Raw genomic sequence first — 21275 nt, 5'->3', positions numbered from 1 at the left:
TGATTGAATGGCGGTGTTGACTTGATGGGCATAATGGCCTAATTCTACTACTATCACTTATGACCTTATGGTACCTGGAACGCACTTGCAGAGGAGGTGGCGGAATCATATAAAATCACTACATTTAAGAGATATTATGAAAGGCATTTAAATATGCAAAGCACTGCAGAATATAGACCTAATGCAGACAAATAGGTTGGCATTGCTGTAGTGGGTCAAAGGGCCAATTTCTGTGCTGTACAAATCTCTAAAGCAATCATTCAGATAAACAATTGCTTTGCCAATTGCTTAGGGGAGCATTAAATGACATGTATAAACGATAATTAAGGAGCGAATAAAAATCTGAGCCTTTGTATTCCTTGCATACAAATTAAGATTTTAATTTAAGATTTTAATCTATTGCAATGACAGTTTGAACAGAAGTTTCAGCAAATTTATCAGCAGGTATCCAAATAAATTGAGACTATAAAGACAGTACAAAAAGAGAGTAACTGGTCACATATGGAGATGCATTGAGTTGAAAGCTCACAAATCTTTACATTATAGCAAGTACTGCTGCAAAGGTTCCTTTATGTTCAAACCGACAGTAAACAAAAAATCCAGAGAAGCAAAGGACATTTGCACATGCTGAATATCTCATGCCTGCACTCGTTAGAAGTGCACAGACAGATTATGAAAGTGCTGTTTGTTTTAGACCATATACTGTAAATTAAAGTAAAAAGAAGTACAGGCCAGGAAGTTGGGGAGTCCAGAACCAGGGGCCACAGTTTGAGAATAAGGGGTAAGCCATTTAGAACGGGGATGAGGAAATACTTTTTCACACAGAGAGTTGTGAGTTTGTGGAATTCTTTGCCTCAGAAGGCGATGGAGGCCGGTTCTCTGGATGCTTTCAAGAAAGTGTTAGATAGAGCTCTTAAAGATGGGAATATGGGGAGAAGGCAGGAATGGGGTACTGATTCAGCCATGATCACATTGAATGGCGGTGCTGGCTTGAAGTGCCAAATGGCCCACTCCTGCACGTATTGTCTATTGGCAACGTTTCGGGCCGAAATCTTTCTTCAGACTGTCTGAAGGAGGGTTTCGGCCCGAAACGCTGCCTATTTCCTTCGCTCTATAGATACTGTCGCACCCGCTGAGTTTCTCCAGCACTTTTGTCTACCTTCGATTTTCCAGCATCTGCAGTTCCTTCTTGAACCTATTGTCTATTGAATACCTAACATGAAGTACTTACTCTGGTAGTCCATTCAGGTGGATATAAAAGATCTCATGACACATTAAAAAACAAAGAAGATAATAATTCTCTTGGAGTTCAGGTCAACAACCATTGGCACCAATGAAAGACTGACCAATCACTTCCATTTTTGTTGTGCGAACTTTTGAGCAAACTATCTACCCTGCTTAACTGAATTATAATTCAAAACAATTCATTAGTGGTGAAACATTTCAAGAAAATAAATGCCACCATGTGATTGCAAGTTTCATATTCAGTTTAGTAAGGATGCATCATCATTGTGGTTAATTGGTCTACAACATATGAATGAATGTTCAAATAATATTTGCATGTACTTGAATTATATTTAGGCATTTTTAGTTCAGATAGCGATGGGTAGACACATGGTTCTTATCAGGGTCACCTATCATAGCTTCAGCGTAACTTCAGTTAAAAGCAACAGTTCATTCCCAGTACTTGGGCACCTCTGGTAAGACCAGCAGTTATTGCTCACCTTTAATTGCCTATACACTGAGTGGCTTTCTATGGTAATACAGAAGACATTGCCATGAGTCAGGATTTAGAATAATAGAGTTATACAAAACAGAAACAGTCCCTTTGGCCCAAATCTCCATTGTAGAGTCGTAGAGTTATATAGCACAGAAGCAGACGCTTCAGCCCAGCTCTTCCAAGCCAACCAAGATTTGTACATTGTACAGACATAAGAGAGAAAAGCAAGAGTAGGCCACTGGTCTCTTCATGCCTGTTTCACCAATTTTTGACCTAATTGCCACTTTTCTCCATTAACCCAAATCCCTTGATTCCTTGAATATTTAAAAAAATGTCAATCTTACTCTTGAATATACACATTGATTAAGCCTTCATTACCCTCTTGGTAGAAAATTCCAAAGGTATATGATCCACTGGATGGAAAAACTCTCAGCTCTAGACTGGATGGAAAAACTCTCAGCTCTAGATAATAGTTGACTCCTTATCTTGAGTGTCATCCTCTGGTTCTAGACACCCCTGCCAGAGAACACATTAAGCCTGCTCTACCCTGTCAAACACAGTGAGAATTTTGAATGTTTCAATGAGATCACCTGTCATTCTTTAGCTCAAGCATTTAGGTTCAGTTTATTCATCTCTGTAAAATCAAAACAGCGTTTTGGCGGCACAGTGGTAGCTGGTTGAGCTGCTGCCTCACAACGTTGAGGATTGAATTTGATCCTGACCACCGCTGCTTTTCACCGTCCTCAGATCGCTCCGTGCCTGCCCCGCCCCTCTCTCCCTCTCTCTCTCTCCCTCTCTCCCTCTCTCCCTCTCTCCCTCTCTCCCTCTTCCCCTCTTCCCCTCTCCCCCTCTCCCCCTCTCCCCCTCTCCCCCTCTCCCCCTCTCCCCCTCTCCCCCTCTCTCCCCCTCTCCCCCTCTCCCCCTCTCCCCCTCTCCCCCTCTCCCCCCCTCTCCCCCCCTCTCCCCCTCTCTCCCCCCCCCCCCCCCCCCCCCCCACCTCCCTCCCTCCCCCCCCCCCTCCCCCTCTCCCCCCCTCTCCCCCCCTCTCTCCCTCCCTCTCCCCCTCTATCCCTCTCTCTCTCCTTCCCTCCCTCTCTCTCTCTCCCTCCCTCCCTCTCTCTCCTCCCCCCCCCCCCTTCCTCTCCCGTCCACGGGCTACATCGGAAACCTTGGCACTTTCGACAAGAGTAGAGAGCCGTTCAGCTCCTATATGTTGAGAGCGAACATGTTTTTCACGCCAAACAACATAATGGAGATTAGTGGTGAAGGAGAGGAAGTGACTGAAACAAATAAGGCCGTTAGCGAACGCATGAAAGCAAATCTACTCATGGAGATCGGTCCTGAAGTGTACGGCACTCTCGTGATCCTCCTTGCGCCCATAAAGGCAAAAGACAACAGATAATAGACAATAGGTGCAGGAGTAGGCCATTTGGCCCTTCGAACCAGCACCGCCATTCAATGTGATCATGGATGATCATCCACAATCAGTACCCCGTTCCTGCCTTCTCCCCATATCCCCTGACCCGTTTTAAGAGCCCTATCTAGCTCTCTCTTGAAAGCATTCAGAGAACCTGCCTCCACCGCCCTCTGAGGCAGAGAATTCCACAGACTCACCACTCTCTGTGAGAAAAAGTGTTTCCTCGTCTCCCTTCTAAATGGCTTACTCCTTATTCTTAAACTGTGGCCCCTGGTTCTGGACTCCCCCAACATCGGGAACATGTTTCCTGCCTCTAGCATGTCCAAGCCCTTAACAATCTTATATGTTTGAATGAGATCTCCTCTCATCCTTCTAAACTCCAGAGTGTACAAGCCCAGCTGCTCCATTCTCTCAGCATATGACAGTCCCACCATCCCGGGAATTAACTTTGTAAACCTACACTGCACTCCCTCAATAGCAAGAATGTCCTTCCTCAAATTAGGGGACCAAAACTGCACACAATACTCCAGGTGTGGTCTCACTAGGGCTCTGTACAACTGCAGAAGGACCTCTTCCCACAGGCCCTGAAAACTGCTGTTATCAAGCCTCTCTTAAAAAAGAAAAACTTAGACACTTCACCACTGAACAATTATAGACCAATATCAAACCTCCCATTTCTCAGTAAAATCATTGAAAAAGCTGTTTTTAAGCAGCTGAACAATTTCATGTTAATGAACAGCTGTTTTGATGTCTTCCAGTCAGGATTTAGACCACACCACAGCACCGAGATGGCTCTTGTTAAGGTCTTCAATGACATTCACTTAAACACAGACAATGGCAAAATTTCAGTCTTAGTATTACTAGATCTCAGTGCTGCATTCGACACAGTCGATCACAACATATTACTAGACCGTCTGGAAAACTGGGTGGGACTTTCGGGCACAGCATTAAAATGGTTTGAATCCTACTTGAAGGACAGGGACTACTTTGTGTCTATAGGCAATTACACATCTAAGCGTGTAAAAATTATACGTGGAGTTTCCCAGGGCTCCATTCTGGGGCCTCTTCTGTTTAACATCTACATGCTTCCACTGGCTCAGATCATGAAAAACATAAAAATATGTTACCATAGTTACGCAGACGACACACAAATCTACATAACAATATCACCAGGAGACTATAGTCCAATACAAGCACTGAGTAGATGCATTGAGCAAATCAACGATTGGATGAACCAGAATTTTCTCCAATTAAACAAAGAAAAAACTGAAATAATTGTTTTTGGAGCCAAGGAAGAACGATTAAAAGTTAGCACCCAGCTTCAAATGGTAATGCTAAGAACAACAAACCAAGCCAGAAACTTAGTAGTAGTCATGGACTCAGACCTGAACTTCAACAGCCACATAAAAACAGTCATAAAGTCAGCCTACTATCACCTGAAGAATATATCAAGGATTAAAGGACTTATGTCTCAGCAGGATTTGGAAAAACTTGTCCATGCATTTATCTTCAGCAGGCTCGACTACTGTAACAGTGCCTTTACAGGTCTCCCTAAAAAGTCAATCAGACAGCTGCAGTTAATTCAGAACGCTGCTGCTCGAGTCCTCACTAAGACCAAAAAAGTAGATCACATTACTCCAGTTCTGAGGTCTTTACACTGGCTTCCTGTCTTTCAAATAATTGATTTCAAAATACTACTGTTGGTTTACAAAGCACTGAATGGTTTAGGGCCAAAATACATTTCTGATCTTCTGCTTAGCTACGAACCACCCAGACCTCTCCGATCATCTGGGACAGGTCTGCTCTGTGTCCCCAGAGTCAGAACTAAACATGGAGAGGCAGCATTTAGTTTTTATGCTTTTAATTTTGTAATTATTTTATCTGAATAATCTAATAATCGTTTTACATCTAAATGTCATTTCATATGTGTTTCTTTCCAATGCTTATAATGTTTTATGTAAAGCACTTTGAATTACCTTGTTGTTGAAAGGTTGTATACAAATAAACTTGCCTTGCCTTGCCTTTGCTCCTATATTCGATTCCTCTGGTTATAAAGGCCAACATGCCATTCACTTTCTTCACTGCCTGCTGTGCCTGCATGCTTACTTTCATAGACTGACGTACAAGGACCCCCAGATCCCATTGTACTTCCCCTTTTCCCAACGATGCCATTTCGATAGTAAGCTGCCTTCCTGTTTTTGCTACCAAAATGGATAACCTCACATTTATCCGCATTAAACTTCATCTAACATGCATCTGCCCACTCCCCCAACCTGTCCAAGTCACCCTGCATTCTCATAGCATCCTCCCCACAGTTCACACTGCCACCCAGCTTTGTGTCATCTGCAAATTTGCTAATGTTACTTTGAATCCCTTCATCCAAATCATTGATGTATATTATAAATAGCTGCGGTCCCAGCACCGAGCCTTGCGGTACCCCACAGGTCACTGCCTGCTATTCTGAAAGGGACCCGTTAATCCCTACTCTTTGTTTCCTGTCTGCCAACCACTTCTCTATCCATGTCAGCACTCTACCCCCAATACCATGTGCCCTAATTTTGCCCACTAATCTCCTATGTGGGACCTTATCAAATGCTTTCTGAAAGTCCAGGTACACTACATCCAATGGCTCTCCCTTGTCCATTTTCCTAGTTACATCTTAAAAAAATTCCAGATTAGTCAAGCATGATTTCCCCTTCGTAAATCCATGCTGACTCGGACCGATCCTGCTACTGCTATCCAAATGTGCGGCTATCTCATCTTTTATAATTGTCTCCAGCATCTTCCCCACCACTGATGTCAGGCTAACTGGTCTATAATTCCCCGTTTTCTCTCTCCCGCTTTTCTTAAAAAGTGGGATACCATTAGCTATCCTCCAATCCACAGGAACTGATCCTGAGTCTATAGAACATTGGAAAATTATCACCAATGCATCCACGATTTCTAGAGCCACTTCCTTAAGTACCCTGGGATGCAGACCATCAGGCCCTGGGGATTTATCAGCCTTCAGTCCCATCAGTCTATCCAACCATTTCCTGCCTAATGTGGATTTCCTTCAGATCCTCTGTCACCCCAGAACCTCTGGCCACTACTATATCAGGAAGATTGTTTGTGTCCTCCTTAGTGAAGACGGATCCAAAGTACCTGTTCAACTCATCTGCCATTTCCTTGTTCCCCATAATAAATTCACCTTTTTCGGTCTTCAAGGGTCCAACTTTGGTCTTAACTATTTTTTTTCTCTTCACATACCGAAAGAAGCTTTTACTATCCTGCTTTATATTCGTTCCTCATCTTTTCTCCCCGTATTGTCTTTTTGATTATCTTCTGTTGTTCTTTAAACATTACCCAATCCTCTTGCTTCCCGCTCATCTTTGCTATGTTCCATCCGGCACTCCAATACACCTGGACCATTTCCGACACTTCCCTACCATTCCTTGACCTCACCATCTCCATCGCAGGGGACAGACTCCTGACTGACATACATTACAAACCCACTGACTCACATGGCTATCTGGACTACACGTCTTCCCACCCTGCCCCTTGTAAAGACTCCATCCCCTACTCCCAATTCCACCGCCTACGCCGCATCTGTTCCCAGGATGAGACATTCCATACCAGGGCATCGGAAATGTCCTCGTTCTTCAGAGAAAGGGGATTCCCCTCCGCCACCATAGATGAAGCTCACACCAGGGTCTCATCCATACCCCGTAACACTGCTCTCTCTCCCCATCCCCGCACTCGCAACAAGGGCAGAGTCCATCTGGTCCTCACCTTTCACCCCACCAGCCGGCAAATACAACACATAATCCTCCGCCATTTCCGCCACCTCCAACGTGACCCCACCACTCGCCACATCTTCCCATCTCCCCCCATGTCTGCCTTCCGCAAAGACCGCTCCCTCTGCAACTCCCTCGTCAATTCTTCCCTTCCCTCCCGCACCACCCCCTCCCCGGGCACTTTCCGTTGCAACCGCAAGAAATGCAACACCTGTCCCTTCACCTCCCCCCTCGACTCCATTCAAGGACCCAAGCAGTCGTTCCAGGTGCGACAAAGGTTCACCTGTATCGCCTCCAACCTCATCTACTGCATCCGCTGCTCTAGATGTCAGCTGATTTACATCGGGGAGACTAAGCGGAGGTTGGGCGATCATTTCACCGAACACCTCCGCTCAGTCCGCAATAACCAACCTGACCTCCCGGTGGCTCAGCACTTCAACTCCCCCTCCCATTCCCAATCCGACCTCTCTGTCCTGGGTCTCCTCCATTGCCAGAGTGAGCAACAGCGGAAATTGCAGGAACTGCACCTCATATTCCGCCTGGGGACCTTGCGTCCGGATGGCATTAACATTGAATTCTCCCAATTTTGCTAGTCCTTGCTGTCTCCTCCCCTTCCTTAACCCTCTAGCTGTCTCCTCCCACCCTCCCATCCGCCCGCCCTCGGGCTCCTCCTCCTCCCCTTTTCCTTCCTTCTCCCCCCCATCAGTCTGAAGAAGGGTTTCGGCCCGAAACGTCGCCTATTTCTTTCGCTCCATAGATGCTGCTGCACCCGCTGAGTTTCTCCAGCAATTTTGTGTACCTTTGCTATGTTCTTCTTCGCTTTAATTTTTATACTGTCCCTGACATCCCTTGTCAGCCATGGTCGTCCCTTTCTCCCCTTGGAATCTTTCTTCCTCCTAGGAATGAACTGATCCTGCACCTTCTGTATTATTCCTAGAAACACCTGCCATTTTTGTTCCACTGTCATCCCTGCTAGTGTACCTTTCCAGTCAATTTTAGCCAGTTGCTCCCTCATGGCCCCATAGTCCCCTTTATTCAACTGCAACACTGACACCTCTGATCTACTCTTCTCCCTCTCCAATTGTAGATGAAACCTGACCATGTTATGGTCACTGCCTCCTGATGGTCAGTAACCTCGAGGTCCTTTATCAAATCCGGTTTATTACATAACTCTAAATCCAGAATTGCCTTCTCCCTGGTAGGCTCCAATGCAAGCTGTTCAAAGAATCCATCACGATGGCACTCTACAAAGTCCCTTTCTTGGGGTCCAGTACCAACCTGATTTTACCAGTCTACCTGCATGTTGAAATCTCCCCTAACAACCACAGCATTACTTTTGCTACATGCAAATTTTAACTCTTGATTCAACTTGCGCCCTATGTCCAGGCTACTGTTTGGGGGCCTGTAGATTAGTCTCATTAGGGTATTTTTACCCTTACAATTCCTTAGTTATATCCATACTGACTCCACATCTCCTGTTTCAATGTCACCCCTTGAAAGGGACTGAATTTCATTCCTCACCAACAGGGCAACCCCACCCCCTCTGCCCACCTGTCTGTCTTTTCGATAGGAGATAGAAGACCTGCAATTCAATGACATTATGAAGAAGTTGGAGGAGCATTTCAACACAAAGCTTCTGGAAATTGCAGAAAGCTATAAATTTGGCACTAGAAACCAGAAGCAGGATGAGACAATCAATGATTATATTGTTCCTTGAAATTTAACTTTGCACTGTAACTTTGGACCCTTTCTCGAATGCGCACTGCACAACAAATTTGTTTGTGGTCTAGTGGATGAACAAATTCAGTGCAAACTCATGAACACTCCAGATCGTACATTCGAGAAAGCATGCAAGATTGTTACCACAATGGAGATGGCATCAAAGACTGCTGGCCGTTTACAGTCACAAGGCAGTGCCTATGCCCAAACCAAGAGGCGCTAAACCAAAACCAAAGTATGGTGTGGAGCCGAGTTCAGCCAGTTGTTATCGTTGCAACGGTAATCACTCATCCCAATTTTGTCAGTTCAAAATGGCCAAGTGCTATAACTGCCAGAAGAAAGGCCATATCACCTCAGCATGTCGGGTCATGCTTAAACCAGGAAACCAACAATCTATGGGAATCAAGCAACAACACTAGAGAGGAGTTCACAACTTGGAGGTGAACCCAGGTGGAAATGAACTTGGGTTGTACACCATTTATGCAACCAACATCGATAAGCCTACAACCAGCCAAGGCAAGGATTTTCGAACAAAACTATTGATAAATGAACAGTTAATCGATAGGTGTATTGACATGGCAGCAGATTGTTCGGTCATGAGCAGAGACCTGTACGAAACAAAATTCCCACAGATACCATTGTTTGAGAGTAAGGTCAAGCTGAGAACCTACTCGGGCGAAGTTTTGGAGTCATGTGGACAAATGAACTGTAAAGTTCAGCATAATGGTCAGTCAGTAACACTGCCCATCATAGTGGCCAGCTACAGAAATAAACCGGCCCTCCTTGGAAACGATTGGCTAAGTAGAATAGAGTTAGACTGGAATAACATTTTCAGCATCGATTTGTCCAAATCGCGTCTTGAAAACATCATAAGCAAACATGCAAACATATTTGCTGACAGTTACATGGGAATAACATGGTACTCTGCACACCTTCTACTTAAGCGAGATGTGAGACCTGTGTATTGTCGACCAAGACCTGTACCATATGCACTAAAGCAACGAGTGGAGGAAGAACTCGACAGGTTAGAGCGGAATGGAGTACTCGTCAAAACAGACCAGAGTAATTGGGCAACGCCAATTGTGGCCATACACAAGGCCGACAAAACTGTTCGACTATGTGGTGACAGGAAAAGCCTATTGCCTTCGCACCCTGCACCCTATCACCGAGTGAACGAAAAGGAAGCACTCAGCATTGTGTTCGGAATCAAGACATTCCATCAGTTTCTTCTCGGCAGACCATTCACCCTAGTGACTGATCATAAGCCACTTCTAGTGATACTTGGTCCCAAGTCAGCTATACCTTCCATGGCGGCATCAAGGATGCAGCGCTGGGCAATTTTGCTGTCCCAGTATGACTACAAGGTTTAGTACAGAAGCTCCAAGTGCAACGCAGTTGCAGATGCGTTGTCCCGGTTGCCCCATGTGAACTCTGACGTGGGAAGTGAGAACTCAATCTACACACTGCAAGTTGTAGATGAAGACTTTACAGTGACTGCAACAGAAATTGCAGCAGAAACAGAGATAGACACTGTGCTGAAGTGATGAACAGACATTGAACGGTTGGACTGAAATCGATAGTGGATTGAACTCAGTTCTGACCTCAGAGCTGAAGCCTTTCCATAATCGACGCCATGAATTATCATGTGAGCAGGGATGCATTAAGTGGGGTTACAGAGTGGTTGTACCAGAGTCTTTGAGAAACAAAATTATGAATGAACTTCATGCCGAACATCCTAGCATGGTAAGCATGAAGTCAATTGCCAGAAGTTTTGTGTATTGGCCTGGTATTGACAGTGATATCGAGTCACTGGTGAGCAAATGTAGCGTCTGCCAAAATTGCTGGAGTAAACCACCAAAAACACCACTGCAACCCTGGTCATGGCCAAGTAGGCCTTTTCAGAGAGTTCAAATATATCTTTGTGAACAGGGTAATGATCACTTTCTGGTACTAGTAGATAGTCATTCCAAATGGATTGAGGTTAAACATATGGGGTCAAGCACTACTACTGAGTATAGATGAATTGAGATCAATTTTTGCATGCCATGGTTTACCGGAAGAACTTGTTTCTGATAACGGGCCTCAGTTTCGTTCAGAACGGTTCAAAGAGTTCATGCAGCGGAATGATGTAAAACACACACTTGTTCCCCCATACCATCCAGCCTCCAACACTGTGGTGGAAAGGTCTGCTGGGATTTTGGGAAAATAGTGGAAGTGTGTGGAACAAAAAGACACTTAGTTGAAGTTGGAGATAGGATCAAAAGTGTTCATGTTGATCAAATGATTTCAGCCAAAGATGAACCAAAAACTGAGCATGAAGACCAAATCCCTGAGTTTTTATCTGAAAGTGAGTTGGAAGAGACCACTGTGATTGAAACACAAAGTTTAGTTAGTACAGACAAAGAAACAGATTCCTCTGGTCAAAGTCAGGGTACTAAAACAGAGCCAAACGAGCCAACAGTTGAGTCAACACCTAAACCTGTTACACCTGATACTGTTAGACAATCAGGCAGTATCCGTAAACCAGTAGTCAGGTTAGGTTAGTAAGTTAAATAACTCACTGCACAAGTAAAACAAAAATGTGTAGAAATGTAAAATAAATATATTATGTTTATCATTTAAGATTTCATAAATACTGGTATAAATCAAATATCACAACAACAAAATTGTAACTGAGTACTTAGATTTAATACTTAAAAAAAGGAGAGCAGGATAATGTATTCATACATATTCATGTATATGTTAATGAGCTGGTGCTCAATATAAGCAGGGAATGTTGGGTAATAAATCTCTCTCTCGTGATCCAGGCAATCAGCGTGTAAGTTGGTATTCATTCTGCCATCCGGAATATAACAGAAGGTAAAGCTAACTATGTTTTTTTTGAGAGGAGAATTTAATATAAAAAAGTGGGAGATTATACTTCAATTACATAGGGCATTTATGAGACTCCATGCAGTACAGTGCACAGGGTTGGTTTCCTAATTGAAGGAAGAATGTAAATGCATTGACAACAGTTCAGAGAAGGTTTGCAAGACCAATACCTGGAATTAGTGGATTATCGAATGAGGAAAGGTTGTAGCCTGTTTCTGGTGCTTAAAAGAGTGTGAAGTGGTTGGATTGAAACCACTATGATCCCTGAGGGATCTTGCCAGGGCAGATGTGTACAGAAATTTTATTTTGTGGAAAATCTAGGATGAAGGTATATACTTATATCAGATCTCCCCTCAACTTCCAACATTCCTGAGAAAACAATCCAGGTCTGTCCAAACCTCTCCTTGTAGCTAGACAAAAAAGATGGAGAAACTCAGCGGGTGAGGCAGCATCTATGGAGTGAAAGCGACATTTCTGGTCGAGACCCTTCTCCTCGTAGCTAATACTTTCTAATCCAGGCATAATTCTGGTAACCCTCTTGTGCATCCTATCCAAAGCTTCCACATCCTTGCTGTATTGTGGGGTGACTAGAACTGCACACAATGCGGCCTGACCAAAGCCATATAAAGTTGCATCATGACTTCCTGATCTTATACTCAATGCCTCAAAAAATGAAGACAAACATACCATATGCCTTCTTTAAGTAAGTAAGTAACTAAGTAAGTAAGTTTATTGGCCAAGTATTCATATACAAGGAATTTGCCTTGTTGCTCCACCCACAAGTAACAACATGACATACAGTGACAGTTACGAATGACTCAGAAAACACTAAACATTAGTAATAATAAGACATTAATGATAAAACACCATTGATCAAGCATGTGAACCAACAAAATACCAGATCAAAGGGAGGCTACAGATTTTTGGCTGTTGACCACTCTTTACCACTCTATCTCTACCACTTACATCAGTGCGTTAAAGGTCTTGCCATTAGTTGTATATTTTCCCATTACTGCCTACAGACAGGAAGTGTCACAGCTGGTGTCCTGGTGCCGTTGCAACAACCTAGAGCTCAATGCTCTTAGGGCAGTGGAATTGATTGTAGACTTTAGGAGAGCTCCCCTTCCCCCCACCCCACTCACCATCAACAACACCACAGTCACATCTGTGGAGTCTTTTAAGTTGCTGGGAACCATCATCTCCAAGGACCTTAAGTGGGGGACTACCATCGACTCCACAGTCAAAAAGGCACAACAGAGGATGTACTTCCTGCGGCAGCTGAGGAAGCACAATCTGCCACAGGCAATGATGGTCCAATTCTACACGGCCATCGTAGAGTCTGTCCTCACCTTCTCCATCATGGTCTGGTTTGGCTCAGCCACCAAGCAAGACACCTGGAGGCTGCAGCGAATCGTCTGATCAGCAGAGAAGGTTATTGGCTGCAACCTTCCCTCCATTGATGAACTGTACACTGCAAGGCCCAGGAAGCGAGCGGGCAAGATCACCTCTGACCCTTCTCACCCTGGCCACAAACTCTTTGGATCACTTCGCTCTGGAAGGTGACTCCGGACTGTCAAAGCTGCCACAGCCAGATATAAAAACAGTTTTTATCCACGAGTAGTTGCTCTACTCAACAGCCAAAAATCTGTAGCCTCCTTTTGATCTGGTATTTTGTTGTTTCACATGCTTGATCAATGGTGTTTTATCATTAATGGTTTATTATTAATAATGTTTAGTGTTTTCTGAGTCATTCGTAACTGTCATTGTACGTCATGTTGTTACTTGGTTGCTGGTTAGAGAGGAGATTAACGCAATGGAAAGGAAGGACATTAGCTTGGAGGATGTGGAATCAATATGGGTAGAGCTGCGAAACACTAAGGGGCAGAAAACGCTAGTGGGTGTTGTGTACAGGCCACCTAACAGTAGTAGTGAAGTTGGGGATGGCATCAAACAGGAAATTAGAAATGCGTGCAACAAAGGTAAAACAGTTATAATGTGTGACTTCAATCTACATATAGATTGGGTGAATCAAATTGGCAGGGGTGCTGAGGAAGACGATTTCTAGGAATGTATGCGGGATAGTTTTCTAAACCAACATGTAGAGGAACCAACGAGAGAGCAGGCTATTCTAGACTGGGTATTGAGTAATGAGGAAGGGTTAGTTAGCAGTCTTGTTGTGCGTGGCCCCTTGGGCAAGAGTGACCATAATATGGTTGAGTTCTTCATTAGGATGGAGAGTGACATTGTTAATTCAGAAACAATGGTTCTGAACTTAAAGAAAGGTAACTTTGAGGGTATGAGACTTGAATTGGCAAAGATTGACTGGCAATTAATTCTTAAAGGGTTGACGATGGATATGCAAAGGAAGGCATTTAAAGACTGCATGGATGAACTACAACAATTGTTCATCCCAGTTTGGCAAAAGAATAAATCAGGGAAGGTAGTGATATGTGAAGAGAAAGAGATTAGTTAAAACGAATGTTTGCAGTCAGAAACAGGTGAATTGATCATGGGGAACAAGGACATGGCAGACCAATTGAATAACTACTTTGGTTCCGTCTTCACTAAGGAAGACATAAATAATCTGCCGGAAATAGCAGGGGACCGCGGGTCAAAGGAGATGGAGGAACTGAGTGAAATTCAGGTTAGCCGAGAAGTGGTGTTAGGTAAATTGAATGGATTAAAGGCCGATAAATCCCTAGGGCCAGATAGGCTGCATCCCAGAGTACTTAAGGAAGTAGCTCCAGAAATAGTGGATGCATTAGTGATAATTTTTCAAAACTCTTTAGATTCTGGAGTAGTTCCTGAGGATTGGAGGGTAGCTAATGTAACCCCACTTTTTAAAAAGGGAGGGAGAGAGAAAACAGGGAATTACAGACCAGTTAGTCTAACATCGGTAGTGGGGAAACTGCTAGAGTCAGTTATTAAAGACGGGATAGCAGCACATTTGGAAAGTGGTGAAATCATTGGACAAAGTCAGCATGGATTTACGAAAGGTAAATCATGTCTGACAAATCTTATAGAATTTTTTGAGGATGTAACTAGTAGAGTGGATAGGGGAGAACCAGTGGATGTGTTATTTCTGGACTTTCAGAAGGCTTTCGACAAGGTCCCACATAAGAGATTAGTATACAAACTTAAAGCACATGGTATTGGGGGTTCAGTATTGATGTGGATAGAGAACTGGTTGGCAAACAGGAAGCAAAGAGTAGGAGTAGGGTCATTTTCAGAATGGCAGGCAGTGACTAGTGGGGTACCGCAAGGCTCAATGCTGGGACCTCAGCTATTTACAATATATATTAATGATTTGGACGAGGGAATTGAATGCAACATCTCCAAGTTTGCGGATGACACTAAGCTGGGGGGCAGTGTTAGCTGTGAGGAGGATGCTAGGAGGCTGCAAGGTGACTTGGATAGGCTGGGTGAGTGGGCAAATGCATGGCAGATGCAGTATAATGTGGATAAATGTGAGGTTATCCACTTTTGTGGCAAAAACAGGAAAGCAGACTATTATCTAAATGGTGACCGATTAGGAAAAGGGGAGATGCAACGAGACCTGGGTGTCATGGTACACCAGTCATTGAAAGTAGGCATGCAGGTGCAGCAGGCAGTGAAGAAAGCGAATGGTATGTTAGCATTCATAGCAAAAGGATTTGAGTATAGGAGCAGGGAGGTTCTACTGCAGTTGTACATGGTCTTGGTGAGACCACACCTGGAGTATTGCGTACAGTTTTGGTCTCCAAATCTGAGGAAGGACATTATTGCCATAGAGGGAGTGCAGAGAAGGTTCACCAGACTGATTCCTGGGATGTCAGGACTTTCATATGAAGAAAGACTGGATAGACTCGGCTTGTACTCGCTAGAATTTAGGAGATTGAGGGGGGATCTTATAGAAACCTACAAAATTCTTAAGGGGTTGGACAGACTAGATGCAGGAAGATTGTTCCCGATGTTGGGGAAGTCCAGGACAAGAGGTCACAGCTTAAGGATAGAGGGGAAATCCTTCAGGACCGAGATGAGAAAAACATTTTTCACACAGAGAGTGCTGAATCTCTGGAACTCTCTGCCACAGAAGGTAGTTGAGGCCAGTTCATTGGCTATATTTAAGAGGGAGTTAGATGTGGCCCTTGTGGCTAAAGGGATCGGGGGGGTATGGAGAGAAGGCAGGTACGGGATACTGAGTTGAATGATCAGCTATGATCATATTGAATGGCGGTGCAGGCTCGAAGGGCCGAATGGCCTACTCCTGCACCTATTTTCTATGTTTCTATGTTTACTTGTGGGCGGAGCACCAAGGCAAATTCCTTGTATGTGAATACTTGGCCAATAAACTTACTTACATTTAACCTTCTAAAGTGCAGCACCTCACACTTGCTGGGATTAAACACTATCTGTATTTCTTTGTCCTTTTGTATAGCTGATCTATACCCAGCTGCACACTTTGACAGCTTTTTAGTAAGCCCCATTATGAATCCATACGACCAAGTCACTTTAAATCTGGTGCATCTTAATCCTCTGTATCAGTTTACATGGCGGACTTTATCAAATGTCTTACTAAACTCCATGCGAATACCATCCACATCCCTACCCTCATCGATCACCATCATTACATCCTTAAAATACATGTTAGTAAGGCACGAATTGCCACCTACAAGGCCATGCTTGACCGTCCCTAAATAACACAAGTAGATAGGGATGTAAAGATGGCATATATATAGTATGCTGCCCTTCATTGCTAGGGGCATTTAGTATAAGAGTCAGGAAGTCATGATGCAGCTCATGAAGACTGGTTTGGCCACATTTGGAGTATTTCTGGTCGCTCCATTACAGGAAGGATTTAGCAGAATGCTACCTGGATTAGAGGGTTTCAGCTACAAAGAGAGGATGGATAAAATTTGATTGTTTTCTCTGGAACATTGGAGGTTGAGGGAAGACTCGACAGAAGGAAACAAAACGGGCAATACAGGCTGAAAAGATGAAGTACGAAAGGAAGCTGGCCAGGAATATAAAGAAGGACAGTAAAAGCTTCTTTAGATATGTTAAGGGAAAAAGAGTAGCAAAGTCAAATGTGCGTCCCTTGAAGGCAGACACGGGTGAAATTATTATGGGCAACAAGGAAATGGCAGAGTTGAATAGGTACTTCGGATCTGTCTTCACTAAGGAAGACACAAACAATCTCCCAGATGTACTGGAGGACAGAGGATCTAAGGGGGTAGAGGAACTGAAAGAAATTTTCATTAGGCGAGAAATAGCATTGGGTAGGCTAATGGGACTGAAGGATGATAAATTCCCTGGGCCTGATGGTCTGCATCCCAGGGTCCTCAGGGAGATGGCTCTAGAAATAGTGGACGCATTGGTGATCATTTTCCAATGTTCAATAGATTCAGGATCATTTCCTGAGGATTGGAGGATAACTAATGTTATCCCACTTTTCAAGAAAGGAGTGAGAGAGAAAATGGGGAATTACAGACCAGTTAGCCTGACTTTGGTGGTGGGAAAGATGCTAGAGTCAATTATTAAAGAGGTAATAATGGGGCATTTGGATAGCAGTAAAAGGATTAGTCCAAGTCAACATGGATTTATGAAAGGGAAATCATGCTTGACTAATCTTCTGGAATTTTTTCAGGATGTGACAAGTAAAATGGATGAAGGGGTGCTAGTGGATGTAGTGTATCTAGACTTTCAGAAAGCCTTTGATAAGGTCCCGCACGGGAGACTGGTGACTAAAATTAGAGCACATGGTATTGGGGTTAGGGTGTTGACATGGATAGAAAATTGGTTGGCAGACCGGAAGCAAAGAGTAGGAGTGAACGGGTCCTTTTCAGAATGGCAGGCAGTGGCGAGTGGAGTGCCGCAAGGCTCAGTGTTGGGGCCGCAACTGTTTACCATATATATTAATGATTTGGAAGAGGGAATTAGGAGCAACACTAGCAAGTTTGCGGATAACACAAAGCTGGGTGGCAGTGTGAACTGTGAAGAGGATGTTAGGAGGATGCAGGACGACTTGGACGGGTTGAGTGAGTGGGCAGATGCATGGCAGATGCAGTATAATATAGATAAATGTGAGGTTATCCACTTTGGTGGCAAAAACAAGGGGGCAGATTATTATCTCAATGGGGTTAGGTTAGGTAAGGGGGAGGTGCAGCGAGACCTGGGCGTTCTTGTACACCGGTCACTGAAAGTTGGCTTACAGGTACAGCTGGCAGAGAAGAAAGCTAATGGAATGTTGGCCTTCATAACAAGAGGATTTCAATATAGGAGTACAGAGGTTCTTCTGCAGTTGTATAGGGCTCTGGTGAGACCACATCTGGAGTATTGTGCACAGTTTTGGTCTCCTAATTTGAGGAAGGACATCCTTGTGATTGAGGCAGTGCAGCGTAGGTTCACGAGATTGATCCCTGGGATGGCGGGACTGTCATATGAAGAAAGATTGAAAAGACTAGGCTTGTATTCACTGGAGTTTAGAAGGATGAGGGGGATCTTATAGAAACATATAAACATATAAAAGGACTGGACAAGCTAGATGCAGGAAAAATGTTCCCAACGTTGGGTGAGTCCAGAACCAGGGGCCACAGTCAGAATAAAGGGAGGTCATTTAAGACTGAGGTGAGAAAAAACTTTTTCACCCAGAGTGTTGTGAATTTATGGAATTCCCTGCCACAGAGTGCAGTGGAGGCCAAATCGCTGGATGAATTTAAGAGAGAGGTAGATAGAGCTCTAGACGCTAGTGGAGTCAAGGGATATGGGGAGAAGGCAGGCACGGGTTATTGATAGGGGACGATCAGCCATGATCATAATGAATGGCGGTGCTGGCTCGAAGGGCTGAACTGCCTCCTCCTGCACCTATTTTCTATGTTTCTATGTAAGTACAGTATATGAAATTATGAGAGCATAGACAAATTTGATGGAGATGTGCGGGACATGTTTTTTATATAGAGAGAGGTGAGTTTTTTTTAGTTTAGTTTATTGTCACGTGTACCGAGGTACAGTGAAAAGCTACCAGGGATGGTGATTGAGACAGATACGTCAGTGGTATTTAAAAGGCTTTTAGGTAGGCACACAGAAATGTAAAGAATATGGATTATGTGCATGCAGATGAGAGCAGTTTAGATTAGCATTATGTTCGGCACAAACGTTGTAGGCCAAAGAGCCTATTCCTGTGCTGTACTGTTGTATGTTCTAACCCATTCTCTTCCAAATGGGAGTAAATTCCATCCCTAAGATGCCTCTCCAATACCTTCCCTACCACTGATGTGAGGCTCATCGCCGTATTATTTCCTGGATTCTCTCTACTTCACTTCTTAAATAAAGGAACAACGTTAGCTACTCTCCAGTCTTCCAGGACTTCACTTGTGGCTGGAGAAGATGCAGATATCTTTTAATCGTCTTACAATCTCCTCTCTTGCCTCTCTCAATAACCTGGGATAGATCCCATCAAGCATGGGGATCTATCCACCATAATACTCTTTAAGATCCCCAACACCTCCCTCTTGATCTCAGTCCTCTGTGTCCTTTTCCTTGGTGAAGACAGATGCAAAATACTTGTTTAGTACCTCGCCTACATCCACTGATCCAATCACAAATTCCTTCCTTTATTCTTGGGAGGTCCTACCTTCACCCAAGTTACCCTCTTGTTTTTAATGAAGATATATAAAGCCTTGGGATTTTCTTTAATCAGAGTTGCCAAAGCCATTTGGAAGCCCCTTTGGCCCTTCTAATCGCCTGTTTGAGTTTATTCCTCCTTGCTTTATATTCCACAAAGGCCCTGTTTGATTTCATCTTCTTAAACCTTGCAAATTCTTCGTTTTCCTTTGTCACCAAATTTACAACCTCCAGGTTTCCCTTATTTTGCCATCATTATCCTTTCTCCTTACTGGAATGTGCTAGTCCTGAATTTTGATCAATTTTGCTTAAATGACTTCTACCGGTCAGATGTGGACTTACCCAATAACAACTGCTCCCCATATATCCTCCTGAGCTCCTGATTAATAATGTTGTAATTTGCCTTACTCTAAATTAGGTGCAGACTTCTCCCCATTCAAAACAATCTTAAGACTTATGGAATAGTGATCACCATCCCGAAAATTCTCTTCCACTGAAACACCAGTCACATGACCAGGCTTATTTATCATGCAACATTTGTAGGTCCAAGTACTATGCAGACAAAATGATGTTTTAACTCCATTTTGACTTTGCCTGGCTTTCAAATTCATATTTGGTTTCACAGATTAAGTGGGTATCTGTATGCCATTATTTTTGTATTCTGACTACAGCAAAATTATAGGGCACTGTTTTAAGGTGAAAGGGGATAGATTTAACGTGGATCCGAGGGACAAGGGATGGTGTGGGAATGGAACAAGTGCCTGTTTCCGCATTGTATAACTGCTTCTGAAACTGCAGGTTTCCCGTACAGCCAACCACATACATCTAAATTTTTGAACTGATACAATAAGCCTTGAGGTTTATACTGGTGATTGGCTGACTTAGGAAACTCTTGTGAAAGTCACAATTTTAAACAAAAATTCCACAGCTAGAACGAGAAAGGAAATGATTGTGTTATTCCTTCATTTCAAAGGGGAGCCATTTACACAAGAGGAGATGGAAGAGATGTTGTCAGCTGCCGTGGATCCAGAAAAAAATGTCATCCTGTACAAAGACTTTGCAGCACTGATGACAGTGGAAGACTATTGAACACAGTTGGACTTCACAACAACTGGCAATTTTGTTTGGAACTATTTTTCAGCACAAATCAATGACAAATCTACTCCTGAAAAAGCAAGATTTCAAACAAATGTATTTGGTCGGATAACTCAACCTTAAAGAAAGTAAAGTTTATCTGACCTATTTTGCCTTCAACTATATTTATGGAATCACCACACCTCACTGCTGCATTCCTGACCATGCCTCTATGGGACATCATGCCTTGCCGCTTATAGACAAAACAACATCTGAAAATCACCTTCCACCCTAGTCAAAGCCCTTGACCACAGCTGACGTCCACAGACACCATGTCAAACTGACCTGGGAAGGCACAATCTAACACAACTCCAATATTTCAGCAGAAAATACACCCAACCCATATCCAACACATATAATTGGGCTCAGTCTCTCTAGTCAGACTCTAAGACCAGGATTTTCGAAGCCTGCTTTTCAGCTGTTGTTTCAGTATTACTCCATTTGTTACAGAAATGTCTTATATCTGAAGAATAGTCTTGACCTACAACATCACCTATCCATGTTCTCCAGAGATGCTGCCTGACCTGCTGAGTGACCAGCACTTTGTGTCCTCTTTATGTTATAGTTTTGATTCTCCAACTGATTGCAATGGGAAGTTAATTCTGTAGTGACCAGCCCATTCTTGATGCCCATTGCCATTGTCGGCACATGCTCATTTACTTCAGGTCTGGAATAGAACAAAGAATTAAGATACATAAGAGAGACGCACTTGAACCATATCCCTCTCTGACATATCAAATCCTCTCCTACATCTAAAAACTTTGCAGTCCAATGTTTGTTTCTCCGGGTGACAAAAGACAATAGGTGCAGGAGTAAGCCATTCGGCCCGAGTCAGCATCGCCATTCAATGTGATCATGGCTGATCATCCACAATCAGTACCCCGTTCCTGCCTTCTCCCCATATCCCCTGACTCCGCTATCTTTAAGAGCCCTATCTAGCTCTCTCTTAAAAGTTAGGTGGGTTGAGATGTGTGTCACCTACCGGCATTTCATCGGCAATGAATTCCACAGATTTGCCATCTACTGGCTAATACAA

The 21275-nt window shown here is 43.6% G+C and overlaps 1 protein-coding gene across 2 annotated transcripts in view; it reads left to right on the top strand.

The window, feature by feature from the left end:
• Positions 1-20347, top strand: part of efcab2 (EF-hand calcium binding domain 2) — a 71561-nt gene extending 51214 nt beyond the window's left edge. For both annotated transcript variants that reach the window (XM_033025890.1, XM_033025888.1), the window contains one exon: positions 20079-20347. In XM_033025890.1, coding sequence (XP_032881781.1) covers positions 20079-20174 — 96 coding nt within the window. In that variant the 3' untranslated portion in view covers positions 20175-20347. The remainder of the gene's footprint in view (positions 1-20078) is intronic.
• The last annotated feature ends 928 nt before the right edge of the window (positions 20348-21275 follow it).

The sequence above is a fragment of the Amblyraja radiata genome, chromosome 8 (genome assembly GCF_010909765.2).
Source record: "Amblyraja radiata isolate CabotCenter1 chromosome 8, sAmbRad1.1.pri, whole genome shotgun sequence".
NCBI lineage: Eukaryota > Metazoa > Chordata > Chondrichthyes > Rajiformes > Rajidae > Amblyraja > Amblyraja radiata.
Note: the sequence above shows the minus strand (reverse complement) of the source record. Positions and strands in the feature narration are given on the sequence as shown.